Source organism: Cryptomeria japonica, chromosome 2 (genome assembly GCF_030272615.1).
Source record: "Cryptomeria japonica chromosome 2, Sugi_1.0, whole genome shotgun sequence".
NCBI classification, from domain to species: Eukaryota; Viridiplantae; Streptophyta; class Pinopsida; order Cupressales; family Cupressaceae; genus Cryptomeria; species Cryptomeria japonica.
The window spans coordinates 81,077,144-81,097,461 of record NC_081406.1 but is presented as its reverse complement, the minus strand read 5'-3'; the positions used below and the strand labels follow the sequence as shown (position 1 = coordinate 81,097,461).

General features: G+C 35.6%; 1 protein-coding gene across 7 annotated transcripts in view; it reads right to left on the bottom strand.

Annotated features, from left to right (window-relative positions):
• Positions 1-20,318, bottom strand: part of LOC131078854 (DNA ligase 6) — a 323,121-nt gene that overhangs the window by 71,065 nt on the left and 231,738 nt on the right. For all 7 annotated transcript variants that reach the window (XR_009113859.2, XM_058016664.2, XM_058016663.2 and 4 more), the window contains exons 11-13: positions 10,421-10,580; positions 9,997-10,104; positions 8,397-8,446 (exon numbers count right to left, since the gene is read on the bottom strand). Coding sequence is in view for 6 of the 7 variants with exons in the window: in XM_058016664.2 (XP_057872647.1) it covers positions 8,397-8,446; positions 9,997-10,104; positions 10,421-10,580 (318 nt within the window). In the remaining variant the exon portion in view is untranslated. The remainder of the gene's footprint in view (positions 1-8,396; positions 8,447-9,996; positions 10,105-10,420; positions 10,581-20,318) is intronic.

The window sequence follows — 20,318 nt, the reverse complement described above, 5'->3', positions numbered from 1 at the left end:
GTTAACAGTTATATTCGTTTCAGCATGTTACATTTATGTTTAAATGCTTTATTTCATTTCAGCATGTTATTTCTCTTTAGCATGTTACAAAAAGCGCATGATCAAGGATGAGGATACCTAAATGAATATTATATATGTATTGACAAAACCTACGAGCATGGAGAAATAAAAATGCTATAAAATAGCTATGGGCATTTCAACCCCTAGCAATTGCTCACTTTTTTGGAGCCCTAGTATTATTGTTTCACAAGTTGGAGGCTATTAGGACTAGCTATTCTAATGAAAACAATATAGAGCAGATTGCAAGGTCAAACATAGGAGCAATGATGTGAGGTTTGATTTTGATCACTTTGGAAGATATTTATGTCAGGTTTTGGAGTAGATATTATTGAATCAGACCTGATTGCACACAAATTGCATGAGTGATATGAGTGATATGAAAATCATTCGCTTACCCTTAGGACATTGCACCATCTTTGTGTAGTTTTTTGGTTTTATCAAGTCCACAGTCACTTCTTACATTGTTAGGTGTTAACTTAGATTTCTCTAACCTTATATCCCTTTGTCTTTTATTTCCAAGTAAGTCAATTTAGATTCCACGTTCCAATTGTAATTCAAAACATAAGTCCCTTTGTGATTACCAGCATTATCATGTCAAATCACTGACTCTGTCCACAATTTAAAGTTGATTGTTCCCATTGTAAACCTTGGAGTTGCCTTATTTCATCATATTCTTTAGCATATGAGGTTTTTTTGTTCAAGAGAGGAAAGAATACATAGTATTTTCTGTGTTTGAGGTATCCTAAAAAACACATAAACAAACTCCACTGTTCTTATCTCCTATAATCTGATCTTCAAAGTGATTCTTCTTAACATACTTTGCCGGAGTATTAACACTTGTAAAATCTAATTCACTTCCCGAGTCTTCATCTCCTTTGCAAATTGGTTCATCATTGTAATCTTCATCCGGAGCATTAGATGATTAAATTGCCTCATCAACACTCACATTAACACTTTCCACTACTCTCCTCAATCTTTTATTGTAGCATCTATATGCCTTACTTGTCACAGAGTAACCAAGAAAAAAACCTTCATCAGATCTAGAATCAAACTTACCCAAATTTTCTTCATCTTGTTGATGTAGCATTTGCTTCCAGAAATTCTGAGATGCCTAACCAATCTCGGTCTCCCTTACCACAATTCATACGAAGTTTTAGTAGCCCTTGGCCTGCTCTAGGCTCTATTCAAAATATATATGGTTGCCTAACAAGCTTCTCTCCAATACTTATCAAGTAGCTGCACTTTCTTTAACATGGTTCTTGCCATCTCCTAAATAGTCTAGTTCTTCCATTCTGCCACTCCATTTTGCTAAGAAGTCCTAGAAGCTGAATACTATCTTTGAATTACATGCATTGCACAAAATTCTTCACATATGTCAAAAATAAATTCTCCACTTCTATCTAATCTCAAACGTTTGATTGTTCTACCTGTTTTATTTTCTACCATTGCCTTAAAAGCCTTAAACTTCTCAAAAGCATCTGATTTCCCTTTTCGAAAAGTAATCCAAGTCTAGAATAATCATCAATAAGCATCATAAAATACTTGTCACCTTGTAAACTCTTTGTCCTCAAAGGTCCACATAGATAAATAATATATGGATCAAATCCAATGGCTTTGCAATAGAATACTCCTTAGTAGGAAATTTGGTCTTCGTCTACTTTCCGTCATGACATGGTTTGCAACTTGTAGATGGACGCTTCCTAATCTTAGGCAAGTCTCTTACCATGCCCTTTGAGCTAATTCTCACAAGATTAAAGTTAATATGTGCCAATCATTTGTGCCACAGCCAACTCTCTTCCCTTTGTATGGAAAAGCAATTTTGCCCATTAACTTCATTAAGGTGATACACATCACTTTCAGTCCTACTTCCACAACTAGCTCACCGGTATCATTCTTCCTGATTTCACATCATTTGAATGGAATTAGAGATTGTAACCATTGTCAAACATCATTGTGTGATGTTTGGATAAGTTATTAATGGTAATTAATGTTTAATCAAGTTGCAATTGGCATTCACTGATTCACCCCGCCCCCCCTCGATATATTGTATTTAATTTCTTTCTTCTAACTATAAGATTCAATGTATTCTACAAATTTATCTCCACATGCATTAGTGTGGGAAGTGTCTTCCGAACACCTGCATTTTCATTCCAAAGGAATTACGTTGAAACTTTGAACAATCTAAACTTCATTTTTGGCTAGACGGTGTCTTCAATGTGGTTGTCATATGAACAAACTTACACAAAACAAATTAAATTCCACATTATCATAGTTCAAGCTGTGTACAACTAACATTGACATAAACAACTTTCAATTATAAAGAAGTTGTCAAGTCTTAAATATTTTGTAAATATTTTTAGTAGACATGTGTAAACATTCATATTTTTAAAATTGCAGCTAGAGATGGTTTGTTTGTAATAATTTTGCCCAATTTAAGTTATTTGTATTTTAGAAAGCAATAATTTCTATATATAATTTTAATAACCATAACCCCAGCATTGCCAAAGTTCATAAAAGAAATTGTCCCCATCCCTAAATCTCAAAGAAACATTTGTTCAAAATTATTGATGGAACAAAGTTTGGAAAAGGGAAAATATCCATATGTAGTGTGGTATAAATGACATTTAATTGACAAAATTGTCTGAAAAAAGAACCCACAGATACAAATGTTTTTCTCAGGAAATTTAAGTATTAAATAAACAAGATGAATGAACCTTTGCCCTTAGAAAATTTAGATAAATTAGTCAGAAACCTGTATTTGAAGAATTCTGATATATTTTTAATTATCTAACACATCTTGTCACAATATTCTTTGAAGCATGGAAATTTCAGACAAAGACCCTATACCATTTGCCTTCTCCCACCCATCTTCATGCACCACTCACAGCTCCGTACTTCCCCCCCCCCCAAAAAAAAAAGAAAAAACAGCAAAAAGTGAACAAAAAGAAAACCAACCATAAAGTAATTACCAAAAAAACACACATACAGTCATAACAGCATTTTTAACAAAAGTTAATTGTTTAAGATTATTAGAGCCAAGGATGAAAAAATCAGCCAAAAATCATCCAAATTGCGATTTATCGGAATTCATTAGTCCCGCCGATTTAATCTGCTGAAAATCGCGGAGGATTTTTGGTAAAGAATTGTGACTTTCGCCTGGAAAAAATCACGTTAAAATCACGAGTAAAGTTTTAAAAATAGCATTTTAAAAAAGTGATTTGTTTTTATGACGCAACTCTATGTCACAACATTCTATTTGAAAATCGGCAAATGTAAAAGAAAACTAAAATGAACTCACTGGGTTGTTTTGAATCTCACTGCATGACTCCTCTCCTTGCAAGTCCATTGTCGTGTCAGCCAGTTGATGACCACGGTTGTCCACGACAAGGTAGGTTTTGTTTACATTTTAAGTCTTTTGTTTTAAATAAAATTTTATATCTTTAAATTTTGTTTTTAAAATGATTCTTTTTATTTTATTTTTTATTCAATGTTAAGATTTTTATATATAGTACATTTATTATTTCATATATTAATTCTAATATATTTTTCTTTATACATTAACAATATTTAAATTTAAATAAAATATTGAAATTAAATTTTAATTATAATACATTGATATAACCAAGGTTGTAAATATCAGCAGAAAATCGCGAAAATCGTGATATATCCCGAGCCATTCAGCCCACTGATTTTATCGTGCAAAAAATCGGAAACGATTTTTTCAGTAAAAATCATGCATCATTTACCAGAAAATCGCACGATTTTATCGCGTAAAAGTCATGTAAAAATCGCGCGCCTAAAACGACGGAACCCTAAAAAGTAAAAAAGTTGAGGTTAAAAAAAAAAAAAAGAGGCGAAATCAGAAATCGTATTGCACACGACGCGAATTCGCAGGTTTCGACTGCAGCTTCCCCACCGATGCGGCATTCAGACTGTGTTTGAGGTTTTTTATTTATTTTATTTGTTGACATTTGTGTTCGAAATTTCCACGGCATGGGCATATACTGTGTTAAATTTTTATTTTATTTTTATTTTATCTGCTCATTCCTAATTCGTGATTCGAAATTTCCAGTATACTGTGTTAAATTAAGTTTTAACATCTTTGTAATAAATAATAAATTTAATTCAAATAAAAAACTAACCCAAAACTGTATACTGGCAAGTGGTAACTGTATAATGCTATTCGATATATCCCGACTCATTCAACTGTGTAACCCAAATCAAATTAATAATAGCATGTATGCTGTATAGTGTAAAACTGTGTAATATATATTATATATTATATATTATTAATTTACAGATCAATATTTATTAATTGATTAAGTGTGTAACTGTAACTGTATATTATTAATTTACAGTAATTTTTCTGCAACACAGTATGAAATTTGAATTAAAAAAATGTCACAAAATTAATTTACAATTACACTGTAAAATTCATATTAAGTTGTTAACTATTAATTTGCAGTAGTTTTCCTAAGACTATAGTTTACTATAGTTTCCTAAGACTATAATTTACTATTATTATCTTACAGTTACTTACTCTATTATTAATTTACAGTTTACTACACAGACACTTATTAAAATTTAATTTATTACTATTATTACACAATACACTGTATTGTGTAATAATAGTAATAAATTACTAATAGTGGTGTGTCACTATGTAATAATAATTAACTATTTCCACAATCTACAGTTACACACTGCAATAGTGGTTTAAAAATAATAGAATTGAGATGTATCTAATTGATAATGGAGGCACCTACAATTAGCTTGATGAGACATTTATCTGGATTCTGTAGTTTGGTACTTCGGCTGTGTGTCGTGACCATGCTAAATTGTCCAATTTTAGTTTGTGTTCATCTTCAATTTATATTTATTGATCCATGTTTGGTCTCTTTTGATAGGTTTCTTTCGAACAACTAGAGGTGGTACAAGTAGAGGTGGTGGTAGAAAGAGGATCCTATGTGGAAACAAGGCACACCAGGTGCAGTGGCAGGAGAGGTTATTTGTAACCATTGCACGAAAACTATGACCGGTGGCATATACCGACTCAAAATTCACCTTGCACAAATTAGTGGACAAAATATTACAGTATGTGACAATTGTCCTGAAGAGGTTCAAAGGGAGGCAAAAAGCAAGACTTTCAGAATTTGAGCAAAAGAAGGTAGAAAAAAAGAGGACAGCAGAGGCAATGGCAGCCCCAATGAGGAATATCAGTTCTACAGAGTCAGAAAATATTGGGGCGGGCAGCAATACATCTGGTTTTTTCATTCCTCGCAACACTCCTGGTGCACAACCTGAATTGTTAGATACTTCATGGAATAAGGAAGTGCATCAGCAGACAAGAGTGGCAGTGGCTAGATTTTGGATTTACAACAATATTCCATTTAGTTTTATTGAGAGTCCATATTGGGAGCAAATGGTCAATGGATTGACCATTTCTAGTAAGGGGTTCAAGTCCCCAAGTCGTTATGAGTTGAGTGGGCCATTATTGCAGGATGAGATCCAAAACACACATCAGCTGGTGGAACAACAAATAAGGAATTGGGAAAGGAATGGCTGCACCATTTTATCTGATGGGTGGACAGATAGTAGGAATAGGACACTCATAAAATTTCTAGTTGCTTCAAAGGGACAGGTGGTATTTTTAAAATCGATTGATGCCTCAAATCAAGTGAAGAATGCAAAAACCTTGTGCAACATGTTGGATGAGGTGGTGACCGAAGTGGGAGTGCAGAATGTTGTTCAGGTTGTGACTGATAATGCAGCTGCATATGTGGCAGCGGGTAAACTTCTACAGGCTAGGCATCCATCATTATTTTGGAGCCCTTGTGCTGCTCATTGCCTTGATTTACTCCTTGAGGACATAGGGAAACTTAGTTGGGTGAAGAATGTGGTTGAAGATGGAAGGGAAATCACAAAGTACATCTACAACCACACATGGGTCTGGGAGCTTATGAGACAACACACTAATGGTAAGGATCTTGTGCATTCAGGAGTCACACGTTTTGCCACTAATTTCCTCAACTTACAAAACATATTACGTGCATTGCCCAACCTGAAGAGGATGTTCGTGAATGAAAGATGGTTGCAAAGCCCTTATTGTAGGAAGCTTGAAGCAGAGAAGGTCGTTAAGGCCGTTTTTGATGATAGATTTGCCAAACTCATGGAGGAGATCATCAATGTAAGTGTTCAAAGTTCAAATTTCAATTGATGATATATTTTTTAAATTTTCTAATATTACACATTGCTGATTTTTGTTAAATTTGTCATGTCTAGTTGTCAGAACCGTTGGTGAGGGTTCTACGAATGGTGGATGGGGATAAAAGCCCCATTGGGTATCTATATGAGGCCATGGATAAGACCAAAGAGGCAATTCAGCACTTGTATGGGTCAGAGAGGACTAAATATGAACCCATATGGCACATAATTGATCGAAGGTGGAACTGACAACTCCACCAACATATCCATGTTGCTGCCTACTATTTGAACCCCAAGTTCTTTTTCTCCCGCAGTTTCAAAATAGATTAGGAGGTTCAACTTGGCCTTGACACATGTATTCAGAGGTTGGTTCCTGATAAAAATATTCAAGACATCATTGTTGATGAGTTGTAGAGGTACAAGAAGGAAGATGGGCCATTGTTTTCTTCACCTATTGGTATTCGTAAGAGAGACACCTTGTTGCCAGGTAAAAAAAAATGTGCTCTTAAATCTATTTTACAGTTTAACTTTACCATTTATTTCAATCTTTAAGTTTATAAAAATATTTACCAAGTTATAAATGCCAATTTGTATGCTTGCAAATCTGTGGTGGGAAGATTATGGTGCCACAACGCCTAATCTTCAAAAGCTTGCAATCCGCATATTATCTCAGCCTTGTAGTGCTTCTGGTTGTGAACGCAACTGGAGTGTCTTTGAGGCCATTCACACAAAAAAGCGCAATAGGTTGACTCAGAAGCGCTTGAATGACCTTGTATATGTGCGGTACAACCTTCGACTGCATGAAAAGAGGGTACAAGGGAACAATTCATATGACGCACTTGACATTGATGAGATTGATCCATACACAACGGATTGGATTGCTGAACTTGATGGTGCTACTGGTGATATTGATGTGGATGCATTTATCACTGACGCTCAGTTAGATGAGATGGAGAGGGAGGCAGCTGAATGGGTGGCAAAGGTGGCAGAACGTGAGGAGGCGGGAGATGAGTTTGTTGATCCAGAAGAGGCAGATTCATCACCGGTTGAGGATATTGCAGCAGCAGCAGCAACTGCTGCAACACCATCTACTTCAGCACCCACTCAACGGCAACAGAGTTTTTTGAGCTTTAGTCGCAAACGCAATCTATGATTTCCAGTTTTCAATGATATGAAACCATGAACTTAATATGTATTCAGACTTCACTGATTTGTTTTGTGGTCTAGGACTCTAGGCTCTACAATATGGATTTGACTCAGTCATATTTACTATTTAGAACTTGAACTTGTTTTATTGGTATATCACTTTGCTATATGCCATATGGTATGTATTTGACTCAGCCTCAAACTATGATTTATATATGATGGAAACCAGTAATATGCTATTGTGTTCTATAAATTTAGTGTATACATGTGTTTTTTTAGAATATTTTTTTAAATTATATATTTTCAAATGTTCGATAATTTTGTCGATTTATTGCCCATTTTTTCCCGATTTTTTCCTGATTCACGATTTTTTAAAAATTTTCGGCCAAAAGATTTATTGCCGATTAAGATATTTACATCTTTGGAAATAACATATTAATTTTAGCATATTTTTAATTTATATATTAATATTTACATTGTAATATTTTTGAATTTATTGTAATAGATTCATATTTCATATAATATTGTTTTTTTTGGAATAGCTGGTTGGAATATAATGTTGCTAATATTTTAAGAAATTATATATTTTCAAATGTTCGATAAATTTGCTGATTTATTGCTGATTTTTTCCCGATTTTTTGCCTAGTCCCAATTTTTTTTAAATTTTGGGCCAAAAGATTTATTGCCGAGTAAGAGTTTTTCATCTTTTATTAGAGCAATGCTTCAAATGACATTTATGGCTAAAAAAATAGGGGACTTTCATAAGAATTTTGTTTTCAATGGAAATCAATAAAATAGATCCCTCCTCTTAAACATAAACAATTAAACTACACATGGAATTTTTGGAGCAGTCCATGATATCATATGCTACTCACTTAATGCATTATATATCTGACACCAAAAAGAATGTTGCAAGCACATAAACACAAAATATAGGACATAAAACCAAAACAAGTTATCATGAAGGAAGTGTCTTTGAAAATTACTGTTCTCCATTTGCAAACATGACGTCAAAGATGAAAATGCAAACGTCAACCTACAAAAGAAAAAGATGAATAAGTCAAACTACTACGCATGATTTTAAAAGATACAATCATCTGAAGAAAGATTTTTTTTAAAAAGAGCCATTTTCACATTTGATAAATAATAAGTTTATGGTTGCACGTGCTCACTTTAATAGCAACTTTCAACTATTGCCCCGGATTATCAGAAACAGACATTTTCAATAACTCAACATTTTTGCCATGAAGACAACACTAAAAGATCTGCCATGTTGTATCCTATTCACTATCTTATGAATCAGAAGAAAGCAATATATTTTAATATCTACTTTGACTTGTTATGTATGAATCAGCTAAGAAATTCCATTAGAAGCTTGTGAATAAGATATTAGTCCAGTGAATATTGCCTGTAAAAACTTATATGAGGCCTATGTCAATCAGACAAGGCCATTTGCAATCTTTAACCACACATGGAAAGTTGTTTGTATCCAAGCACAAATTAGGCCACATAGATTTAGTTTCTTGACATTGAGTAATATGTTGTAGCTAACCAATGATTGATAGGAAATTATAATGATATTTGTACAAATTCAGTTTAGCTTGTTGCCAAAACCTAACACAATTCCTCTAAAGTTCAAGGCTAGTGAAACAAATATATTAGTTCAGGTTCACTAGTTGTCTAATTTTTGTAAGATCCTAAGATGGACAACCTCTTCCCAGCAAAAGAGAAATCTCCATTCAAAAACTATGATAAAGCGTAGAAAAGATGAATAAGGTATAACCACTCAATGTACAAGCATTATTTTGTAAGCTAGCCAAGATAGAATCTGTAGTACTATTTCAGAAAGTTGTATCAAACATCTCAAAAGTAATCTAAGTTTCTGAGATTAATTCATGTTGTGACTTCATAAGTATAGGTTCCATGTCTAGTAACTACAAATTCTCAAATTTATGTTATCGTCATTTTGGATGATATAAATTGGATTCAAATAATATGCACAAAACCATTATTGACTTAGAAACATCTAAATTCCTTTGGATTTAGATTAGCATGAACTATGCTCCTTTCTTAGTGTGAGTAATTGTACTGAACAGCTTGACTTAATTGAAGACTATCATCTTACATGTACAATTTGAGGTTGGTAAGTTGTCCAAGTTAGAAAAAATTTCTCAGCCAGACAAAAGAATTGTACTGTCCAACCACACTTAACTTTACAGTTGAAACTTACTGGACAAAAATATAATTGAGATTCACAAATTGCCTAATTAAGGACTTAGGGTAGGCTTTCATTTCCAAGAGAAGGATAAATAACCCTTGAAAACTAAGATAAAGCGCACAATAGGGGAGTGAGGTAAAAGGAAATCCACTCTATTTACAAACATAGCTTATAACCCAATCAAGTTAGCAATTGTACTAGTGTACATCCCAGTCAATCTTTTTCTCTTGCATTTTAAATGAATATGATTTAACCATAACAATTATCTACAAAATCCATTTTGTGAACAGTGGCTTTAACTCATATTCAAGTTAAGGAATCCACAAGCAATTAAGATAAATAAAGGAAACAATTATATGACACCCAACCTTGATATTTTGAGACTGAACAGAAGATCCATTTCGGCCTCTTTCACGTGACGATAAATATTGAAAAGCCATTATTTTATTCCCATTATTTCTGTCAACAGCCACCACCTGATTGACATAAAACAAAAGCTCTCATTAATGAAAAAAAAACTAAATGTAAAATAATTCTCTTTACACATTCTACTAAAAGGAAAAAGCATATATTTTGTAAGTATAAGCATGGTATGTACTAATATAAAAAAAGGTTAATGCGATTGATAGGGCACACAGTGGTGTTTACTAAAACAAAAGAAACAAGAAAATTAATAAGATGTATGATGCAACATATGCCCATACAACAAATAATTATTTGATAAATGAAACAAACATAATAGGAAACATTAACAATACACTCTCAAATGCAAAGAAAATTACAGAATACTACCTCTGCATCCAAGACAAAATTCTTTGTAGTTGACGTAACCGACGAAAGCACAATCTCAACCACATCTGGAAATCTTGAGGTGGAATCTTCACAATTACGAGAGAATATTCGTACTGAACCATCCATTAACATGTGAATTTGAGCCCGTTGCCCATCATATCTGAAGGTAAGAATCACAATGATTGTATAGCAATGAACTATATATCTGGTCCTTAAACCACCAAAAAGTAATTGCTCTATTGATAGAACCATTATCAGAAACTAAAAAACAAATAAGTGCACAGTATATAAAAGGAAAACTTTTAGGAAATCAACTACCTAAGGATTTAAGGTTCAAGAAAACAGAAAATAAAAGCATAGACATAAATAACAAATACGATGTATACTTGACTCATTAGACATCAAAGCAACCCATAATAATAAACACTATCACATCTTCATCAAAATTCCTGATCATAATATTTTTTTGTCTTATTTTCATTTCATAGAGTCTTGGTTAGCTTATTAATAGGTTCTTGTTCTTAACCCTTTGCCAATCATTTTTGGTGAAAATGAGGAAATGATTTGCACATAATTTTTTTAACAAAAGCCCTACTCAAATATAGTTTCTTCACTATTTGCGTTTTATTAATGGCAGGAGACAGAATTGAAACGAATTATAACCTTCAATACTACTGACTTTCTAGTTATTCACTTTAATACATTTTCAAGCAAAAATGGACCAACCAAGTGATAGAGAGTATTTTGTCAATGAAACTTTTGTTGATTTTGCAAACCCTTGCCTGACAAACAACAACATCAAAATAATGCAAGGAATTGAAGAAATCCCTATAAATAAGTGAATTCCCCATATATTTTTGTGAGGTGACTTCCCTTGCATGATAATCTTTTTGCATTTTCTATAATTTTAATATGAAAGTACATAAATATAAAACTGTGAAAACAAAAAAGAAAAATGGTGGCACAAGGTGAGAGGCATAAGGACCACATAGGAAACCTAGCGAAAATGTAAAGACAGAAAAATCCTCATGTAAACAACTTGCAAACAAGATAGGTCAAAAACAAATTTATGTGCTAAAAACAGATTGAAAAACCATAGAAGCTCAACGTATTTCTGTCCAAATTAACTACACACTGATCTCAAATGCCTTTCATTTAAGCCCTCACAACACAGTCTGACACAGATCAAGGGACTGGTCACTGCATGCAACTGATAAATTCCTTGCAGCACAATGCATTTCCTCTAATAAACAATAATACAGATTTTAGTGAAGAAAGCACAAAGAAATTTACAATACAGCAAAAAGAGCATAAATTTTTGGTAAAACAGAACACAAAAGTTTCAGGACCCACAAAATGGGCAGAGAGAAGAAATCTTATCCATTCATCTTCAAGTCTTTTACACCAGATGAGTTTCTTAAGTAGTTGCATAACTACCTTCAAGCGTCAATCCAACCTTCCAAACTCCCTTCGCATGTAGGACACATTTATTGGATAGTATAATTAATATTTTGCCTTTCTATGAATTAGATATGTCACAACTAGCAATCTTACAAACTTGCTTGATGTTGGCCCTAGTATGCCATAACCTACACTTAGCTTCAAGACCTACTGACAAGTAACATGGACACATGCAAGGAAAGAGGATCTGCCCCAGCCACAAAGATGATTTTTCCAACTAAGTTATCATGAATGATGAGCCTTTGAGCTTCTTAACGTAAGTAACTTTTCCTCTTTCCCTGGTCTGGGATGTATGATTACGAGACCTCATTCCCTTCTGCAATTTTCATACTTCGCTAAAAGATTTTGTCTACACAAATACTGACAGGATTTTGACATTTTCATATCTTGTCAAGCATTGAATGAACAGATCTCAAAAAAATTTATAAAGGTAAAAACTACCAAAAGAAACAGGGAATGGGCATTTCTGTGCATCTAGCAACTTTTTGGCAAAGTAATTATTTCATTTTCCACGAAACAAGGACAAACTTAAGTACTAGTAGCACATAATCAATGACCATTTAACGAATCTCCATATATTATACATCATTTCTTAAATGAAAAAAATTCAAATGATACAAATGAGCAACTGATCTCTGCTTGGTAATTCTTTCTTTTCTTCCATACAGAGAGAGTAAATGGGATCCTCTACCTTTTCCCACAACTTTGCAAGCTTTATATTTAGACAATTCTACAACCACATCTCAAAGATCCTCCAGAATCTTTTCAATCTTTCATTGAATCTCATATTCAAAAAAATAATCTTGAAAATTAAACAACACTAGCATAAACAGTCAAAGACACTCCCAATTCTTACCACATCAAACTCTTGTTCATGTTACATCTCACATTTTTTTGATATTTAGAATTCTTCACTCATTTAAAAAAAATAAAGACATATTGAGGTAATGATAAAAAAAAGCATCAAGGATTAACCATTGAAATTTTCAAAGGGTACCTGTTGTGACCTAATCACACATCACCCCATTCCAAATGGAAACCCCCTACATTTTTGTCCACTTGGTTTTTTGCTTGTGGTCTTTTGGTTAGTCTAGCAGCAATTTCTTCAACCTCCTCGAGTCTGCAAGTGTTTTGGTGAATTTTGGCCAAGTCTGGAAGCATGCATTGTCTATTTTAGGGTTTTTATCCTTCAAACTTAGAAATGGAGTTAGTAATCTAAGGCATTGCGAAATTTGAGTGAAGCATTGAAAAGATAATCCTTCAAGGAAGCTACCAGTGAACATTGAGCAAATTCTGAGGACTCACTATTTTTGGTAAGTTTCACTGTGGCTCGGATTGGCCTAGTTTTGTGTTTAAACAAATTTACTATTTTTAGCAGTGTCTAATTTTAGTAAGTCTCATTGTGTCCCAATTTGCCCTGATTTGATGTTTGGAAGAACTTACTATTATTAGTAAGTCTATTTTTGGAAAGTCTATCTCTGGCAATTGGCAAAGCATTGACAGCAGAATGTTCCTAGATATCTAGTTCTAAATCTGGAAAAGTAAAAGAGCAGGCAGATGATCAAATTTTGTCTAAATCTGGAAATCCTTCCCTAAGTGAACAAAGCGTGAAAAATCCATCTTGGGCACATTTCCCAAGGATAGAAGGATTTCTTCCAAATTTCCAAATCCTTCGCTAGGCCTCCAAAATGCTCAGTCAAGCTCATTGAGCGCATTTCTCATCAAGAGCAGGATTTTTCAAAATTTCCAAAAATCCTCCTTGGACCTTCAAATGCGCCCACACCCCTATCTTCGACACAGATCCCAAGGCACGAAGGGTTTTGCCTTGAGGAGGAAATTCCTCCTTGAACCCCAAAATGCACCCAGGCAAGCTCTTGGTGCACAAATCCACAGTGCAAGAGGATTTTTCCTCTTGTGCAAAATTCCTCCGTCAAGCCCAGAATGCGCCCATGTATGCAATCAGTCTTGGAAATCATGAAAAAATGGCCGAGTGTTGGAAATTCTTCTCCTCTACACCCCAAGAAGGACAGTAATCTTGGAAAATGGAAACAATGGTTAAGTGTCAGAGAATTCTTCCTTCAGACAGAATGCGCCCAAGCACTCACACGACATGAAATTGCAGAATTTCACGAAGAAGGGGATTTTCCTTCTCTAGGGTCAAAATGCACTCACTTCCAGGAAAGAGAGAAAAGATGTGAAATTTTTCTAAGGCCAGAAAATCCTCTAGGATATCCCATATGCGCCCAAGATAGAAAGAATCTTGTGAAAGACAAGTTGGTAACATGCAAAATGGAATATTCTGCATTAATGAAGCATAACCTAAGACATTATGGAAGTTCCTATTTTGAAGTCAAGTATGACAAGCAAGGTCCACCAAAATAACAAGTTGTCTCCCTCTCATTAAGGAGAATTGAAGTGTGATTAATGCAGTTGCTAAATTTATCCTATTGCCAACTTAGCAACTTGGTGGATGAATTCCTATTTAAACATGACTTGGGATTTCATTCTTGACATCACATTTTGAAAAAAGATTGAAGCAATAGTAAGATGTGAAGAACAGGCTGGGCGTGATTTTTATCCAGAAGTTCTTATTTTCAGAGGTTTTTATTATTTTGAACAGCAATAGTAACATGGAATTCTTCCCTTGGTGGATTTCCAAACTTTCCTTGTCATGAATTTAATGTTAATTATTTTGATTTGTAGGAATGGCAGAATCAAGCAAGGTGGCGAACACTTCCAGGCAAACACAGATCAATAATGAACAAAGAGGATTCCTCCCTAAAACAAAGATTATTTCAAAATGGAGAGAAGTCAATGATACCAACCTGGGAACATTCAAGTTGGAAGAATTCAGAAGGAGAATATTTGGTTAGGATGGACATCCTCCATCAGCCACCGCCAAGCAGATAGTTAGAAGCGAAATTGTAGCAGCTGTCAGCTTCCCTCCTGCCATCCAGTGCCCGGAGCTAATCATGGAATGTGCAGAACATTATGACGTTAAGAGGAGCGATTATGGCACCTGATGGCAGACTATTGGCAAATCTCACCGCTGAAGCAATTGGTGAGGCCTTTGGAATCACCGCATTCTAATCCATGATGTTCAAGACCAAGGAAAGGGCGACATTGATTTATGATTCTGACATTGAGAGATGTGCTGGAATCGTCAACAGAAAATGGATGTAGAAGCTAAAGCCTAACCATTCAAAGATGCCCAAGTAGCTCATCAGCATGGACTTCAAACAACAATATGGTGATCATGTGCTGATGATGAGCCGGATTATGGGATGTCCATAGGCATACCTCTACGAGTCTTAAATGTTTTACTTCATTGAACAAGTGTTGGATGCCATTAAGATGGTGGATTGGACGAGAATAATTAGTAACAACCTGGACGAAAAGCTGAGAAATTTGAAGCAGTCCCAGTCCTTCTACATGAGCCCATTTATTGTCAACATGTTGGCTAGAATAGGCAAGTTCAACGGATTATTAGGCAAAGGACCCATGGGATGCGGTCTAGGTCAGTTGAAAATCTACGAGTGCTATCCATAGTTGCAATTGTACAGCACTACTTCTTTCAAGAAATCAAGTGACACCTTCACCATGCACATTCCCAGATCTTTACAAGGAGGTGCTCACACAAAGTTGTCACGAGAAGCGAGGAAGTTAGTAAAGAAGTATGTGGCCTCGTACATTTAGTTTCCCAAATTTACTTAATTCGGATCCAAGGATTCTCTTCCCAACCCTATAGACTTCCAAGATATCCAACAAATAAAATGGTGTTGTTGGAAGTAACGAGACAGTTGATTGTCGATTCTATTCCCAGCCCTATAGACTTCCAAGATATCCAACAAATAAAATGGTGTTGTTGGAAGTAACGAGACAATTGACAGCCTATAACAAAAATCAGAAAAAGAAGAAGATTGGACTTGAATTTCCAATTGTCATGGGAGATTATGATGAATTGTGCCCATCATTGGCAGCAACGGAGAAGTCAACGGATGAACTGCTATTCTACCACCTCGAACCTCCAACTGCAAGATCGGATTTTAATTTGTATGACAAGATAAGAATGGTGGCTAGTATAAGGCACAAGCATAGGATGCAACTAGAGGATTAGTGGGCTAATGCCAAGGACGATTACAAGATCAAAAGAAGAGTGTTTTCCAAGTTGCCTCTTAAGTTAATAAGAATACATTAAATCATCCAAGTGCCTAATTAGATAGAAGAAGATGGGAACACAGTTCACACAGATTATGAAAAAGAAAATGATAAGCCAATCCAAGCTCCTAACTAGATATCTTAAGTCGGCCAGTTATGAAATTCACGAGACACTGGGTTGAACGTCATATCAATAAGTTGAAGTCAAAGAACGCCCACCTAACTTACAATTTGATGGGAGACTTGGAATCTCAAGATGAGGCCAATGAAGGGAGCCCAAGCCAAACAAAAAGCAATTTCTTAGGAAAGAGAAGAACGTAGAAAGGAGAAAAGTGTCCCCGAGAATTTGCAAGCAAGGAAAAGGCAAGAGGTTCCAAGGGAGGAACCAAAACGGAAGAGACAATGATTGGAAGAAGCGCAACCACCTGACAGCTCCTCAAGCGTGCATCAATTTGATATCTTCACAAGAGAAGTAGCAAGAAGTCAGCTCGAGGAAGAAGTCCACGACATTCCACGCACACAGGATACACTCAACACCAATGCTTTTTGAAGGCTTGTTCTACAAAGAAATGAAGAACAAGAACTTCCTCTGGATACAGAACATGTTCAAGATTGTTTCAGATAAACAGCAATAGGAGACTTGAGACCTTTTGAGGAAGTAACACAGGAACAGGCATAGCTTGAAATACAGGATCAGCGAGCAGCTACTCCAAATTGGCTGAATGAAAGAATGAGGAAAGAGCCAAAGGAAGAAATGGATCTTACACTTGAGATTGACAAATTTCTTAACCGGATAAACAATCCACCACAGAAAAAGGTGGCAAAGAAATTCTCTAATGTTACAGGAGATGAATCGGGATCAAGGACTTTGCATGTGGTTGTGCCCAAGGTTGACAAGGAAAAAAATGAGATTACTCCATATTAGTATGATGTTACAGCAATGGACCTGGGGTGTGCTACCAAGGCACAAGTGATGGAAGAATTTGATGAATCTTCCCTAGCACTGAAGGAGCGGAGGAAGAATGTGGAAGAGAAAAATAGGAAGTTGAAGAGTGAGAACAAAGCCTTATGTGAGTATGTACGATGCTTAATGCGTCCGTTCAAAGAGGAAGATCGGGCTTTTGTTCCTTCCTCTTCTCTTCTGAAGGAATCAATGGATGGACTTGAGGAAATAAGGAAAATTGCTCAATGTTCTAAGGAATGAGTAGAGAACGTCTTAACTACAGCTTGCAAATTCATTGAAGATTTGGCTTAGTTCTACTGGACGATCCTATCTATCTTTGGAAGATTTGGAAGAGTAGACAATTCATGGGAGGATACACACATCTATCAAGACTTGACTATTCCACGTCTTGAGGTACTAATGGAGATTCCCAAGCAGGCATTGATAGATGGAGAAGTCATCAAGGAAAATGAAACATATGACTTCCCTCAGTGGTTCTATGTAGTAAGTATCGAGAAGGAATTCTTCTAAAGATCTAATATGGAGCCAACTCTATTGAGGATAGCAATCAAGAAAATTCAAGAGGAAACCCTCAATACCGTCAAAGCATTGTTTACAAAAAGACTAACTGGCGAGGAGCCAACAAAGGACATCCCGAAGGACAGACTCCATGAATTCTTCTTCCTAAAATCCTTCTCGAGGGAACATTTGGAGAATGTCTCATTGTTCTCAATCATAATGCGCAAGGCCCAGGAAACTGTTAGTGAAATTGGGAGTGAAACTGTTACGGTTAAAAAGAGATGCCAAGTTGATTGTAAAACAAGTAAGAGGGTTATTCACTGTAAAGAATGAAAGATTAAAGCACTACCGGAACAGGGTATGGGATGAAATTGAAGGCTTTGATGCTTTTTCTATTGAAGACATCCCATGTGAATTCAATTCTAAAGCTGATTCTTTGGCAGTGTCGGCTTCTCTCTTGATTCCTCATCCTGAATTCACAGTAGATACTTACCGGGTGGAGTTTTTAGGCCAAATGTCCCTGATAACTCAGAATTTTGGCAAGTCTTTGAAAATGATAAGCACATAAAAAACTTTCTACATTGTGCTGAAATGTTCATGACTACATTCTTTGAAGGATCTGAAACTGAATGTAAGGAATTCTCCCCTGATACAGGAGAGGAACCGCGGGATAAAATTATCCAGTTGAAAGGAAATAAAATTCCTAGAGGGTTAGTGTCTTTAGCGCATCTTTTTGACCGTCAGGATGCTTCATCAAGAGGAAGGATGAACGATTACCAGCAACTCATGATTCCGGTGATTATGAGAGGATTAATATTGGTGATGAAGAGGATCCTAAGTTCATCAATTTGGGAAAGCGTTGTACCCCTGAAGAGAAGAGAAGATTTGTTAGTCTGTTAATGGAACACAGGGATGTGTTTGCCTGGTGCTATGACGATCTGGAAAAATTTCAGAGATGGGCAGTTTCAACATCATATTCCTATGAAACCAGGAACAAGTCCATTCAGGTAGAAATTGAGAAATTTTAATCCCAAGGTTGTAGACGCCATCTTCAAGGAGGTGGATAAAATGTTAAATGCAAAAATTATATATCCTATTCATCATTCCACCTGGATAGCTAATATCGTTCCAGTTCGTAAAAAGAATGGAGAAATAACGATTTGTGTGGATTTTAGAAATTTGAATCAAGCTAGTTTGAAGGATAATTATCCATTGCCTGCTATGGATCATATTTTGCAAACAGTCTCGGGTTCTAAGATGATGTCAATGTTAGACGGCTTTTCAGGCAACAATCAAATTAGTGTCTCAGAAAAGGATCAACACAAAACAACTTTCATCACTCCCTGGGGTACCTTTGCATATAACAGGATGCTGTTTGGTCTGATAAATGCTGGATCAACCTTCCAGAGGGCTATGGACTTGTCTTTTGGTCACCTAAAAGATAAGATAATTGTTGTATACCTTGATGATTTAACTATTTTCTTGAAAAGGAGAAAGCATCACTTGAGAGACTTAAGGAAAGTTTTGTAGAGGTGCACGGAGCATGGAGTGTCTTTGAATCCGAAGAAGTCAGTGTTCGGTGTTACTGAAGGTAAACTGCTTGGTCACATCGTTTCCAAAGAAGGCGTCAAGGTAGATCCGGAAAGGGTGAAGGCAATCCAACAGCTAAGTTTACCATCAAATAGAAATGGAGTTAGATCCTTCTTTGGTCAAGTGAATTTCTTGAGAAGGTTTGTCCCTGATTTTGCAGAGATTACCCGATACATAGTGAATTTGATGAGTGAAAACAAGTGTTTAGATGGAATGACGAACGGAAAAAAGCATTTGAGACAGTAAAAGAAGCTATAGCGCAGGCTCTTGCACTCATCAATCTAGATTTTAAAAAGGATTTCATCATCTACTGCTATGCCTCTGAGCATACCATGTTAGGAATTTCATTGCAAAAAAATGAGAAAAATGAGGAAGTTCCAATTGCCTTCATGAGTGTACCGCTCAAGAAGCATGAACTGAAATATTCATTAATGGAGAAGCAAGCATTTGTGGTGGTAAAAGTTGTTAAACATTTCAGGTATTACATTCTTCATTCTCATGCAATAGTGTATGTGCCACACTCAGCTGTCATAAGTATTTTGACACAACAAGATATTGGAATGAATAGCAGAGCTACATGGGTATCAAAAATATAGGAGTTCAATCTGGATATTAAACCAACTAAATTAGTAAGGGGACAAGGCATATGTAAATTGATTGCAGAGAGTAAGAATGAAGTGCATGAAGAGTTACCTCTGGTTCTATTTGTGGGTCTTCAAGATTCTTGGTTTGCAGATGTTGTGTTTTACCTAACCTATGCAGAATGTCCTGAGCATTTGTCACCTAAGGAGAAACGCAATTTGAGATTGAAAGCTGCTACGTATGTCATGTTTGGTGATGTTTTGTACAAGAAGGGATTGGACGACACTTTCTTATGCTGTGTGGATAAGGAACATCAGGAGGCTCTTCTAAAAACATTTCATAATGAAGCTTGCGGTGGACATTTTTCTTCGACGGTGACTGCTTATAAAATTTTGAGAAACTGTTACTATTGGCCAGGCATGTTCAAAGATGCTTACACCTGGGTGGCAAATTGTGAAAAATGTAAGTTGTTCACAAGAAAGCCACAGATTGCGGTATTACCCCTTAGACCTGTTGTTATTGATGAACCATTTAAGCAGTGGGGGCTGGATTTCATAGGTCCATTGTCGCCCGTTTCAAATGTTGGACATACACACATACTGCAACAGATTATTTTACCAAATGGATGGAAGTTGTTCCTGTACG